Source organism: Pelecanus crispus, chromosome 7, assembly GCF_030463565.1.
Source record: "Pelecanus crispus isolate bPelCri1 chromosome 7, bPelCri1.pri, whole genome shotgun sequence".
Classification (NCBI taxonomy): Eukaryota; Metazoa; Chordata; class Aves; order Pelecaniformes; family Pelecanidae; genus Pelecanus; species Pelecanus crispus.
The window spans coordinates 40,839,044-40,853,393 of NC_134649.1; the positions used below are offsets into that span (position 1 = coordinate 40,839,044).

Consider the following 14,350-nt stretch of genomic DNA (forward strand, 5'->3'; position numbering starts at 1 on the left):
CCTTGTGTTTTCTACACATCATACCAAAGGGAAGTTTTAAGGAGCAAGCTGGAGAAGGGCAGCGTAGTGTTTTGAGTCTTTATGTAGAACTCTTCTCAAGCAGAGCAGTGGGAGAGAAAGAACAAATAGATGGTGGACCTGTCACTGTGGCCAGCTGTGCTGTACTGCGGGTGCAGACTTGACATGGTGAGATACAGTGTGCTTGGGACGTGAGGCCCAAAATTAAAGGTCAAACTCTTAGCGCCTTGGTTATGGGTCTAGAGGCAGGTAGGATGGCAGTGGTTCCCCATGCTGATTTTGAAGGGAAGTTTTGGAAGGAAGGAGGGAGTTGGAGAGAAACCTGAGGAGCCTGTTCTATCTTTTCTGGGGCTGAATAATCCCAAGATGAGCTAGAAAACTCAAAGCTTAGTTTGAGCAGGAGGTGCACGTGGAGTGGTGAGGGAGGTCTGAATGGTCTGGAAGATTTAATGGGAATTTAAGAGCAAAGAAAGGTCTAAGACTTGGAAAACCTGAATAGAATGCCATCTCTTGGGCAAGTGGAGAGAAGTGGGAGGTGTGGAATTTAGTTAAATTGAGATGTTAGGTCATCTTACTAGGGAAGGTAGCAGGAGGCTGGACATAAAGATAAGTTTGTGGTGCAGAAACTCAGCCTGTTGAAGGGATTTCTGTCATGGAGACTTTGCCACGTGAAAGCAGATGCAGAATGTGTGGGATGAGGGCAGGTTGGTAGGACAGACTTGACGATGGCAGAGGCTGAAGGAATGAGGGACTGAGAGGTTACAGAGAGGAGGCTCCTGGCTGCACAAGCAGGAATACGTGTGGAAGCTGGGGTCACCGAGAAGAGTGTGGGAGACTGGAGGAGGAAGAGACTGTTGGGAATAAAAATGAATGGGGAATGCTGTAACAAAAAACGCAAATACAAGGAATATTAGCAAATACAGTGGATGTGAAGAACTGAGTTATGGTTGCTGTGGGAACCAGCGCTTTGAATCCTAGAGATCTTAAATGTTTAGATCTAATTATGCATTGATGAGGCACTTCTGCACTGATCAAAAGCAGTGGATGCACTTCTAGTTCCACTGCCAGCCATATGTGGAACAGCATAATCTGGTGATACAGGGGTCTTCTCCCTTCATTTCCTATTGCTGTGTTGTGTTAGGGTCTCTTCTGTTTCCTCGGGGCAGATATCCTCAGCTGTTTGCTGCTGGCATGTTGTCGGGAGTGTTCACCACAGTAATCATGGCTCCAGGAGAGAGAATCAAGTGCCTTTTACAGGTAAGGCATTGGATGGTGGTGATGGGAATTTAATTTTAGGGGATCTTGTCTTTCCATACCAGGAACTTCTTTGGTTAGTGTATTTACTCTGTTCTGTTTTTTGACAGGACTGAGACAACTGTCATTTAATGCAACTGTGTCACGAAGAAGCATTACACAAACTCACCATAACAGTCTAAGTACATACAGCATTCATTGCTCTATTCATTTTACAAAGCACAAGCCTTATACTATGTGGCATTATATGAGGCATCGATGGATGCCTCAGTCCACTTCAAAGTATGGAAAAGTCCAGTTTTTCAGAATTAAACTTTTTCTAAAAAAAAAGCAAAACTACTAAATCATAAGGTTCTTTCTTGCATAAAGATTTTCTGTTACCTTGACAGGTTACCAAAATGTAATTGAGGAATGCAGTTCAAAATACATGAAATGGTTTTCTCATGTTCAGGGGACTGTTAGCTCTACACCTCCTCCAGGGTTTTTAAAGTATTGTTGGAAAATGTAAACCTGAACAAATGAAAATACCATCTTTAGCAGAAATGGGAAGCTTTGCTTATTTCAGACTACACTGGACTCAGTATGGTGATGGGTGGTCACATGTTAGTTCTGACAGGCATGATATTATCATGGGAGCTTTTATACACATACAAATTGTTTGAATTCACTGAACTATTTGAAGGCTACTTTTGGTCAGTGCAAGTGTAGAATTACCTAACTGACTTCAGTTGTTTCAAACTTAACACTGGGCAAAAATAAGGGAGAATCTAGCCTCTGTGTGGAACAGTAAACATATCCTCAGCCTGAACATGAGAGGCCTGTTTGAGGAAGTGATGCAGAGGTTTCATATGCAGGAGTGCCTGTGGAATGAGTATTTGCTCCTTCCTCTCTGGAAACGTGCACGTGGCTTTCTATTAGCTGAATGATTGTTCACCAGCCAGAAACCTTCACTAGTCAGAAACTATCACTTTAATCCTTCAGATCCAGGCAGCTACAGGTGAAACGAAATACAGTGGCTCTTTGGACTGTGCAAAACAGCTGTACCGCGAGGCTGGGATTCGTGGCGTGTACAAGGGGACAGTGCTCACCCTCATGAGAGGTAACTGATAGAGATGTTCTGATGCTGCTTCTGCATGGGGTACTTTCAGATAAGAAGCCTGACATAGTGTCATAGATCTTGCTGTCCCGTTAGCCAATTGGAGATGCTGTGTCACCCTTTTTTCTTTTTTTGCAGTCTGCAGAGCTACTCCAATGCCTCAAAGGGACTGAGAAATAAACATGAGATTCTCAGTGAGTGAGGAAGAGATTAGATGACAAGGATCAGAGGGATATAGGAAGTAATTAAGATCTGAGAAGCCAAGAGGAATGAGACTTCAGGAGAGGAGCAGAGAGAACAAAGAGAAAAGAAAAATACAGAAGTGGGCTTTTTTGGTTTCTTTTCTTTTTTTTTTTTCTTCCTTGGGAGAAGGATTGTGACTGTCTGTGAGTGTTGCCGTATAATGCTGACTGCTTTAAAAGGTGATTGCAGCAGTTATGCTTTCTACCTGCTTGAGTGTGGGTTATTTTGGACTGGGATGTCACGACCCCTCTCACAACAACAACAAAGTAATTGTGCCAGACACTGAATCCTTTATGTGTTTTGGTACTTTGTCCTTTGAAAAGCATTAGCTTGTTCCCTGTACTGGGGCAACGTTTTCCAAGGATAAGCTGAAATTTCTATATTTTGATATCTCAGTTTAGGAATTTGTTCTATCCTCTGCTTCTCATAGTAGTGTAACAGCTAGCAATGAAACTCTGGCAGTGTCCCTAGCCAGAGGCTGGTTCTCCAGTTTAGGCATGAGCTAAGAATGGGCTTTGGGAGTACCTTAAAAAAAACCCCAAAATAAACCTAATCAACTACAAAAAACAACACCAAAATAGAATCATTAGAATGAATAGTATGCAAAACTCTTGAAGTTCCTGAACTGCTCTGATCTGCTCTGCAGCAATTAAGAAAGCTTAGAGCTGTAACAGCCAGCAGGCAGGTTACAGTCTGATTTGAGAGGCTGCTGACAGAAGTGCTCGAGAACAGGTATTTTCCCAGTTCTTGCCTTTAGCACCTGCTGTCCCTGGGAAAGTTCAGGCTCCTCTGTCTAGAGCAACAGAAGATTTTATTTTGTTTGTAGAGGAGGTTCAGAAAAGCAATCTGGATGTACTTAGTGGTGTTGCTGAGCTGGCATGGGGCTGCTGTGCCTCTAGGCTTCATTTTGTTTCCCACTACTCACAGTCTTTGTTGTTTACCCACTAGATGTCCCAGCCAGCGGAATGTACTTCATGACGTACGAATGGCTGAAGAACATTCTGACCCCTGAGGGAAGGAGGTTAGTGAAATCTCAGAGTCATCATTTTTCTGGACTTCCCAGACACTGCCAATTAATCTCCCCAGTTACGAAGAGATTTAGAGCAGTATTATCAAAACAAATTTAAAAAAAAAAGGTCGCTCGTCTTGTGAGTTGAGCTGTTTTGGTCTGGGGTTAACTGACAATTAAAACAGTATTCTGAGTTTCTCTCAGATTCTAGCCTTGGATCTTACTAGACAAGTAAGGAATACTTAAAGTAGGTCTCTTCACTTTCACCCCTGCGTGTGCACAAAGAACTGGGCATTTTTGTTCTTGGGTTTTTTGTTGTGTTTGATCCTCCCCGCCCTCCAGAGCATTTGTGTGTGTGCTGCTGAATGCAAAGATTTGAATCTGGGTGGAGTTAGTACATTTTGCCCACAGGGCTCTCATTCTTGGAAATCTTGCTCAGATACTGCACTCTGTCCATGTCTGCAGCATTGTGCTGCCTTCTGGCTGTCAGCCAGGCTGCCTCTTTAGTTGTCACCTTAGTCAAAACAGATGAGGTTTTACTACTTCTTTTTTTTTTCTTTCTTTTTTTTTTTTTTAATTTTTTCTTTTTCCTTCCACCCCAAACCTGCCACAGTGTGAGTGACCTCAGTGTGCCTAGGATCCTTTTTGCTGGGGGCCTGGCTGGGATCTTCAACTGGGCAGTTGCCATTCCACCAGACGTGCTGAAATCCCGTTTCCAGACTGGTGAGTTGCATGCTAGCTTGTTGCAGTCACACTCAGTGTGGTGCTCCTGGGAATGGGCTGGGCAGTGATGGAAGATGCCACCTGAGCATGGCATCTGGAAGGTAGCATGTCTTGAGCACTGCTTGAGACAAGTACATGAAAAACCCAAGTGTGTTCCTGGTTTTTAGTTGGTTTCCTTGCAAATTTTTGGCAAATCAGGCTGCACTTCTCTGTTTCTGCCGCCCTGCCAATATAATGATCCCGATTTGAGATACCTGTTTTGAAGCCTAAGCATAGAAATCATAACAATAGAACAGCTTGTCACGGCTATTTTGTTACAAATGTAATTCTTTGAGAGGTTTTATTATTTCACTTCAGAATAGTTGTACAAATTGTAGCCTGTGCTATCTGAAATTTATAGTAGCTGGGCATGCCTTGCCGACAGCATTGCTTTTAGACCAGCAGATCTGCTCTTTAATCTGTGGCCTAGTTATAGTGAGGATGGCCGCAGGCCTTGAGCTTCAGCACAGGTTCTTCATTGGTTTCTTTGGGAATCCTAGTCAATTAATATTTTTGTTAAAGCTTCTCATATTCTCTGTCTGTGGACTCAGCTCTTCCACTGGACAGTAACCATTCTTCTTGAGTCACGGATCATGATAATCTAGTGCAGGAAACTTCTTTTCTTTTTCTCTGAATAATGGCTGCTGTGGTTGTTTGATATCATACCAGGGGCTGAGTGTGAAATACATTGCAGCTTCGCACCCTTATTCCACTGATTCCTTATTCCAGTCCCTGATGCTGCTGTATAGATGATGTGCTTTAATGGTGGTTCTGTTTAACTGGGTTGGTTTGTGGAGTACTTGTTCAGAGGGCTGGCAGAGGCAGTACTTTCCAGAGAAGTGTCAGGAGAAGGAAGAACTTGTTCTTTGAATAAAATAACTTTTTAAAAGCACCTCAGCAAATCTCTGTAACCTCAGCATTAAAACAGCCTCTGCTTTTCACTTGAAGTTTGTTGCTATTCTTGGCTGGGGCATGTGATAGGATCGCTTTCTGTTTCTTATAAACAAACTTCATCAATTTTTATATCTGACCTTCCTATTTCCTAATTGCAGCTCTTGGGAGAGCTGTGATCAGCGGCACAAGTAACAGCTCAGACATCCAACCCTGACAAAAGTTATTCTCCTTTCTTCCCTGCCCCCCAATGACTTGATTAGGTAAATTCTTTGTGGTGACGGTGAGCACTTACCTTCTGTTTACTGAGTCTTTAGTAAGGTGTCTTTTTTGTTTGCTTGCTTTTGACTGAAATAGATAATTTTCCCAAGTAGATGTTTTCACAACATAGCTTCAGCAATGTTTGGATTCTGGTGTCACCTAGATGGTATAGCAATATGAACCTGTTGAAAATCCTGTGGTGTTACATATGCCACATTCTTCAGCATTTGCCACACATCTTAGCTAACGTGTTTTGTGTCCCTTTTAGCTCCTCCTGGAAAATACCCAAATGGCTTTAGAGATGTGCTGAGAGAACTTATCAGAGAGGAAGGCATTGCATCTCTTTATAAGGGCTTCACAGCTGTAATGATCAGGGCATTTCCTGCTAACGCGGTAAGTAAATTGCGATTCCAGATGGGTTTTGGGGACCTGGCCACTCAGTGAATATTTGCAGTCTGTAGAGGAGATGACTGGCTGCTTACTGTCGTACCATTTCAGTGAGATTCTTGTCCCTGCAAGTACTTTTGGTTGTTGGTGTCCAGGTTCTAAAAATGTACCTTAATCTAGCGGGAACACCAAGTAAACCTTCCTTTGAAGCTTTGCATGAAAGTCCTTTGTTGACTCATTCTGATAGTATTTCTTGTCTGATCGTACACCTACCAGTGGAAGACAGAAATGTGTGGATAAGTTTGGACTGGCTTCCCCTTCAATAAATAATGAGCCTAGCGGAGCAGAAGTTCTGCCTTTGTGTGGAGGGATACAGTAGAATTCTTGCCTCTGGTCCAAGACCTCTTTTTGTTCTCTTTTTGTTCTTCCACATCAGCCACATCAAGTGTTTATAGTGCTGCATTTCAAAAACCTTGTTTGGAATAGGTTTTTAGAATCCTTATTTGTTCTTTATGTTCTCTCTTTTCTAGGCATGCTTTCTTGGTTTTGAAGTTGCTATGAAGTTTCTTAACTGGATTGCACCAGGTCTATGAAGACTAGGAAGTCCTTGGAAATTAGAGGAGAAGGACGAGAGTGCAAGTCTGCCTCAAAGGAATAAATGAATGATCACTTGAAGTTTCAGGAATGATTGCTTGCCTAATACCTTTTTGCCTTCCTCACATTCTTTCGGTGGTGCTATGTGCCATTCAGAAATGTAAGCTGTAGCTCTGAAACAGAGTTGATGAGGAGTTCGAGGTGATACACCTGTCTTCTGAGCCAATGTACCACAGCAGTAATGCTGCTAACAGACAGCTGTCACTATTACACACACTACCTTAAGTACTTCCTCATGGAAGAAGAGGACACTTCTTAAAATGTAATTCTTTATTTAGTGAAGAAACATGTAGCTATTAATGCTGAAAAACTTCCTTAAAATAATTGTTTGGCATTGTGTACTTAACTCTCAGGGCATGAGTTAGCAGCTGCACATACTAGTATCTGCAAGCAATGTCAGATAGTATTCTCATCTCTTGTAGTTTTTTAGTTGTGGCTATTTCTATGTTGACAGTGGTTTTAATTTTACATACATATAATGCAACAAATGCAGAACTAAGCAGGGGAGGTCAGAGCTGTGTTTCAGTGGGTTGAGGAGTATTAAAGATGCCTTATCAGATTTTGCACACTGATCTTTTCTGTGGAACTAGGAGGAAAAATGAATTATGCTTAACATTCGTACTAAACTTTACTGAGGCACCCAGTGGGGAAATGTGTTTGATCCTGAACTTTTCTCTGAAATCCCTTTCTGTCCCACTGAAGACATCCCAAATGTGATCTCAAAAGTACAGCATGGTTCATAGCAACCCACAGTATATTTGATTCATCAAATGCTATGTCCTGGGATTCAATCCCTGACCTGTGAAAATTTACAGCACTTCCAAGAACTCAATTTCTCTGACACGAGGGGGATACATGAAGGGGACACTGGCTCTGAAGTCCTGTCTAACTTTATTCTTGCTCCTGTTTCTTGGTTTTCTCTTAATATCATTAAACATAATTTTCATTTGAGAAATGACTAATGCTAAGAAGCAAAAAGCAACTTTAATTTCTTTTGGTTTTAGTGCAGTGTTATTGGAACTCAATAAAGCTAGCTGCTGCTTGGCTAGAATGTGTGCTTCAGTTCCTTTACTTTTTGCATGGTCATGCATGGTTAGTTTTGCAAAAGTTTTCCAATTCTTAATTCTGAGATGTGATTGGGAAATAAGTTGTGCTGTGCTGTCTTTAATTGCTAACCCCTTGCCTTTTAGCTTTTGGGTTTCTCACATGAGCCGTGGAAATGAATGTTCTGCACTTCACATGTTTGTCATACAAGTCCTGTTAGGTGCTGTGTTGTGGCTGCAGCTTTTTAACTATAAAGCCAGACACTAAATAACACATCTTGCTTGTGGAAAGTATTTTATGTTTTCCAGGGAGATGCCTGGGCACAGAGAGAGGGGAGCTTAGGGAAAGCATCTGTCCTGATGCCCCACAGGAAAGGAGGCCGAGAATTTGTCCTTGATCTGGCGTGGTCTGTTGGCCTGTACCATAAGGACACAGTCTTCCACCTTAGCTTTCCAAAGGCAGGGTCAGCCCTGAAAACCTTCCACCCAAAAGCTCTTGCAGAAGCCTTGAATCCCACTTTCCTTCCCAATTCTTTGGAAGGACCAGAAGGGAACCTGCCTTCCCCAGAGTCCACCTCTTGTGTTTTACAGGGTTGGGGTGTGAAACCAATGACGTAGCCCCTGGTGTGGGAAAATCCCAGTCGCTTGGAGCTGCCTCCACGTTCTCGCTGCTGCCTCACCCACCACGGACCTTCCCCATTCCTCGCTGCTCGGCAACCTGCTGCTGCCCCTGCTTCTCAAAGTCACTGCAGCTATGGATGAATGAAATACTTAAAGCATGAACACTGAGTTAATACTGGTTCAGAGAAGTGGTGATTAAAGGATGTTAACCTCTCAAATGGTTTTAAACACAGCTCTAAGTTTACTGAGGCTAAATCCAACCTAGTCTGAAGAGGACCAGGTCTGCTTTTATGGTTCTCTGACCACCAAATGCTATCCTGTACTGCTTTGGTTCCCTAGCTGTTCTGGGCACCTTTCTGACTCCTGTGCTTGCGCTGTGATGCTTAGAAGCAACTTTCAGGTTTAAGTGTTACAAAGCTGAGTTTTTTTCCTTCCCTTTTACTTGTGTGTTCCAGAAATACTGACACTTCTCAGGAGGGATAGACGTGCATCTTCTTTCTTAAAATTCCAGACACTGATGCTTAATGCTGCCTATTCCAGCTGCTCTGTCAACTAATGCATCCTGTTGAGCTCCTAATCTCAGAGAGCTAGGATGAACTGGAGCATAATCATCCTGGTTGTAAATGCTGTTCGAGGTTGGTTTATGATGCAGTTGCCCAGCAGATGGCTGTCTGGGGCTGTCGGCAAGACGGACAAACCTGCAGGTCCAAAGGCAAGGTCAGAGGCAAGGAAGGCAGCACAGCAGCTGCTGCTGGCAGGCCACGGCCTCCGTTTGTGGCAGCTGCAACTTTCCGAGTTGGGCTGCAAAAGTCTCTGTCGGGACAGGCAGGCAGCTGGAAGGCAGGAGCCTCTTCTCCACATCTGTCCTGCTGAGGAAGACCGTGACGCTCCAGGCTTGGTGATGAGCTGTGCGTTGTAGTTAGCGCTCCCTCCCGTCCCTACCCTATTGGTCTGGAGTGCTCCAGTCTGCGAAAAACACTTGAGGCTTGGAAACCAAATCGGGGACTAGTAACGGCCTGGATTCAGTCGCTGGGGTTAAGAGCACAGCTCCCGCATTAGGGCACTGAGGAGCCGTCTCTTAGTCTGCGTGCTGGCCTCTTGCTTGGCGCTCCAGCACTTACCTTGGCTGTGCTGTCACCAGCTCAGGCTCGCTGGCTGTAGCCTTAAGCAGTATCCGCTCTGAAAGACTGAGAAATTCCCTACATTTGCTAATACTTCAGTTGTTACTAGTAACTGTAAACTATCTCCCTTCTGCCAAACTATCCTTTTTAATACTTTTTTTTTTTTAAAAGCATTTCGGATCCTTTTTCCAATTTCAATTATCCCAATTACATTCTCCCTAACCTGAAGTTTTTGCAGAGCTTTGTATTTTGCATGATAAAATTCTGGCTGTTTAACACGCTTGATTTCATTTGGTGCTTTTGGATAAGTAAAATATGGAAGAAGGAAATCAGGAATGAGGGGCTGCTTTCCGAAAACAGTGGTGGGAGGAGAGGAGCTTTGGGAAGGCTGATCAGACACATCTGCTTGTTCAAAAACTGAAACCCAGGCACCCTGGAAATGTTTAAAAAGCTGCTTATGTTTCTCAAGATTCTGCTATACAAGATTTGCCAAATCGTTGCCCTCTGGTGTGTGCAGCCTCAGAATGACAGAGGGTTTTTAACACAGGTACAGTCTCCGGCATTCTGAGGACTCTCTTGCTTTCAGAGGTCGAGATTTGCATTCAAACGTTATTTTCTAATCACCCAGCTTCTTGTGGGAATCGAGGTAGCGTATATACAGGTTAATGGTACACAGCAGCAGCAGGTAAGCTGGGTCTCCGTACCAGCAAAGGATACCCACGACACTTGTCTTTATGCTCCTTGCGCTGATAGTATATGGTTTTGCTATATCAAAATCAGCATAGAGTTCCACAAAATGCTTGTGCTGTACATCTGCCTGGCCCATCCTGCTTTGATGCAAGTGATTTTTCCAGTGGTGAGTCAAGGTGCCTGGAAGTATTCCAGAAGTAATCCATGATACATAAATCTTCCATGCTTGCATTTCAAATCTTCCATGCTTGCATTTCTCTGCCCATTGTGTGCAAGTGGCTTTTGTGTACACTCAGCGTTGCTATATTGACAGAAAGGTCCTTGGAATACCCCTGATGAGTCAGTCTTGATCAAATTTGACTAATTAAAGGAAGCTGCCTGTGGGAGGATTACTACAGACTCTCCAGTTTGGAAAGGACGTCACACGGTAGATCTTACAAATGGTGAGTAATGTGAAAAGGGTGCATTTACCCATATTTCTCACAGTACAAGACATACAGTGTGTCCAGTGAGGTTACCAAGCAATATTTGAAATAAAAATACTTTTTATGTATTGTGTACAATTAAACTCTATAGGTCATTGCCACAGAATGCAAAAGGCTTTAAAAAAAATAATGGAAGAACAGTTCATTGAGAACTACTGAAAACTGGTATGGCTACAAAGTCTTGCACAAGAAGTTCCTGAATTGCAGGTTGATAGGAACTGGGAGGGTGTGCTAGGGAAGTCCCACCACGTGCTTTATTTCTTGTGTTCTTTCCCTAAGCATCTGCTGCTGGCCGCTGTCAGGCAGAAGAATAGACAGACCTCCGATCTGATCTTTGATAGTTTGGCTGGCGTTCTTCTTACGATATGATGGGCAATATCCTGACTAGTTCTGTGGGGTCTGCACACAGGAGGATGGCCTGGCCATGCACCGTCTCAGTAACAACATACACTAGGATACAGCACCAGTTACGGCTTTGCACCTGCCCGATTGGCCTCTACCAGTTCAGTTTCCCATTTTTACACTGTTTTACTATCTGCTGCCTCTTAGGTAAGAGGACTCCTCTGTCATAGCTTGTTTGTGCAGGTGAGGGACCAGCCTTGTGCACAGCCTGAGGAAATCTGCTTTCACCACTATACGGTTCACAGGATGACAGAGGAGTTGAGGTTGGAAGGCATCTCTGGAGATAGTCCAGTCCAGCCCCCCTACTCCAAGTAGGGTGCACTAGAGCAGGCTGCCCAGGACTGCGTCCAGTCAGGTTTTTAATATCTCCAAGGGTAGAAACTCCACAGCCTCTTGTGGCAACCTGCTCTGGTGTGCAATCACCTTCACAGCAAAACAAGTTTTCTCTTATGTTTATGTGGAATTTCCTGTATTTCAATTTGTGTCCTGTCACTGGACACCACTGAGAAGAGTCTGGCTCCATCTCCTTCTAAAATCCCTCCCATCAGGTATCCTCACACGTTGGTAAGATCCTCCTGGAGCCTTCTCCAGGCTGAACAGTTAGAACTCTCTTGGCCTCTCCTCGTGTTGCAGGTGCTCCAATTCCCTCATCATCTTTGCGCTGGACTGCTCTGGTATGTCCATGTCTCTCTTGTACTGGGGAGCCCAGGACTGGACCCAGGACTCCAGATGTGGCTTCACCAGGGCTGAGTGGAGGGAAAGACCACCTCCCGTGACCTGCTGGCTATGCTCTTCCTAAAGCAGCCCAGCAGGCTGGTGGCTACCTTTGCCACAAGGGCATGTTGGTGGCCCATGCTCAAAATTTTCTCCACCAGAACCCTCATGCCTTTTGCTGCATGGCTTCCCAGATGGTTGGCCCCTCCAGCGTCGACTCATGCATTGGGTTATTCCTCCCCAGGAGCAGGATTTTGTACTTCCCTTTGGCAAACTTCATGTGATTCCTGCTGGCCCAGCTCTCCAGCCTGTCGAGGGCTCTCTGAATGGTGGCACAACCCTCTTGCGGTACCAACCACTCCTCCTGGCTTGGCATCATCTGCAAACGTGCTGAGGGTGCACTCTGTCCCATCCTCCAGGTCATTAATGAAGATGTTACACAGTAGTGGCCCAGTGCTCGCCCTGGGGTACGCCTCTAGTGACTGGCCTCGTCACGAGTCACCCGGACTTCATGCTGCTGACCCCAACCCTCGGATTCTGGCAGCTCAGCCACTTTTCAGTCCACTGATCTAGTCTGTACTTCATCAATTGTTCCGGGGGATGTCATGGGAGACTGCATCGAAAGCCTTGCCAAAGCCAAGATAAACAACCTCCACTGCTCTCCCCTCATCCACTGAGCCAGCGATCTCACCATCAGTGACTTTCCCACCGGTCTCAGGGGCCTGGGATTGCTGAGGCCGCTCCTGCCAGCAGCTGTAGAAGAAATACCACAACAAGCTGGTGGCTGGCATTTTGGAGCTGTCCTACATCAAGTGATCTTTGACCATGACCAGAAGAGTCCCTTCCGGTGGCTTGCAGCCCCTGGGCAGGAATGAACCTTACACATGCAGCGTGGGATGGTTCTCCTCAAGACATCTTGCTTCCAACCGTAACACGTCACTGCGCTGCTTGCTTGTACAGGCCATGGACAAAAACGCCTGCTGAGTCAGTGGCACCAAGCCACGTACGCTGTGGCACTGCGCTGCTGCCATCGGGCGTGCTCTGCGCTGACGGGCTTTAATAACGCTGCTCAACTGTTCCCGTTTGAAAATAGGCCCAGCTGCCCTGGCAGCTGTTTGCCGGGGACTTTTGCTCCTGACCCAGAGGATGGCAGGGAGACGCCTGCCTTGCAGCCGGGGGCTTCCCGGTAGGGAGGACTGTAGGCATTGCTGGGATTCCTGCCCCTTCCCCACTCTCCGGGATGCATTTCGGGTGATCCGACTGCGTGCGGCTGTGCTCATTCATAACGGTGGGCTCACTGCCTGCTCAGCGGCCACGGATGTGGCTCTCTCTGACCCTGGTTTATGCCGTGCTTTGTCCTTCTGCCTGGTGGACCCTGCCCTGAGAAAGCTGCCCCCAGTAAAGGAGAGGGAATGGGCTGCCTGATGCTGGACACTTGAAATGGAAAACCATTTCTAATTCAGGGAGATTTGTGTATAAAACCGAGGACATTTTTCATTGCCTCAATGTGTTAGAATGGTTCTGCAAGTGTATCTCAAACCTGGTAAAAATGTAAACCTCAAGTAGAGACTGGACAGGATTTTTACTAACATGTCTCTGAATTCAGACACTTTAGTTTAAGCTCAGCCAGTTCAGTTTAAGCTCAGCCAGTTCAGTTTAAGCCGTTTACAATGCATAGGTTCTCCCTAGGCTTACTGAAAGCCTGGCTATAAAGATCAGTATCAAAGTTACAGCAATAGGCTATAGATAAGCTTCGCTTCCCTTTGCAGGTGACAGTCTGAATGTAGATTTGCTGAAGTACATGACGCTGTTGCTAACCCGTGCCATTGCCAAGTGGAAGCCTATGATGTTTACCCGTGCAACGAGCTGACTTCCCTTCTTCATTGGCGCCCTGAGCTTGGGCTTCTCCAGCAGCGTCGCCACTGCTCTGGGTCTGAGAGAGGTTGCACACGAGCTCTGGATACCAAAGTAAATTTTGAGCTGCGTGGTTATGGATTCCCTAATGCTGAAAGCATATCCTAGCAGCAACATTTCTTCTTGGTACTATTTCCTAATACTGTTTCCTAATAGTTATTTATTGCTGGCAGCTGCTTGCTCCTTCCTCTCTCCACTCATACCACCAAAAAATTCTAAACTGCAGTTTAGCCTTGAATATTTGTCCTGGTAGACTGAAGGTAAGGAAATCAATTCTCTGTCCCTTCCCATCTTTAATCCCTATGCAGATTTCAGCAGAACCAGCTGAAATGCTGAAAAGGTGTAAAATTACAGTGAGTCCTCCTGCTTGGGCTATGCCCATGTGATTCAGAAAAGCTCCTGACTGCCTGCATAGACAAATCCTAAAAAAATACTTCCCTCTGAAACATAATCCTCCTGCTCATCCCCCCCCCCCTCCCTCTCCGCTCATCCTTGACTCCCTATCAATCACTGCCAGGCAATTATCTGCTTCGTCTACTGCCTCCTGGCTGGAGCCAAAGTTCAGGAACTGGCAGTTGATGGCAGGAGATCACTCGGCGGAGGGAACTCGCTGTTCTCCCAGCCCGGCCGCCCATTTCCCAGCAGTGGCAGGCGTGCTGAGCTGCAAGGCACGGCGAGCTTCTGCAGGGCGTTGGACCCTGGCTCTAACAGCAGAGGCTTCTCCTAGAAAGGGGCCTGAAGCTGCACCGGGCAGGAGGTCGGAACAGGGTCTCCGCCTGCTCCAC

General features: G+C 45.4%; 1 protein-coding gene across 2 annotated transcripts in view; it reads left to right on the forward strand.

Moving 5' to 3' along the window:
- Positions 1–6,596, forward strand: part of SLC25A20 (solute carrier family 25 member 20) — a 10,703-nt gene extending 4,107 nt beyond the window's left edge. The window contains exons 4-9 of one of the 2 annotated variants that reach the window (XM_075714033.1): positions 1,185–1,275; positions 2,254–2,371; positions 3,560–3,632; positions 4,234–4,343; positions 5,803–5,927; positions 6,452–6,596. In XM_075714033.1, the coding sequence (XP_075570148.1) occupies positions 1,185–1,275; positions 2,254–2,371; positions 3,560–3,632; positions 4,234–4,343; positions 5,803–5,927; positions 6,452–6,514 (580 nt within the window). In that variant the 3' untranslated portion in view covers positions 6,515–6,596. Of the gene's footprint in view, positions 1–1,184; positions 1,276–2,253; positions 2,372–3,559; positions 3,633–4,233; positions 4,344–5,434; positions 5,537–5,802; positions 5,928–6,451 lie in introns of those variants that run through there. The other variant, XM_075714034.1, reaches the window with a different exon arrangement.
- The last annotated feature ends 7,754 nt before the right edge of the window (positions 6,597–14,350 follow it).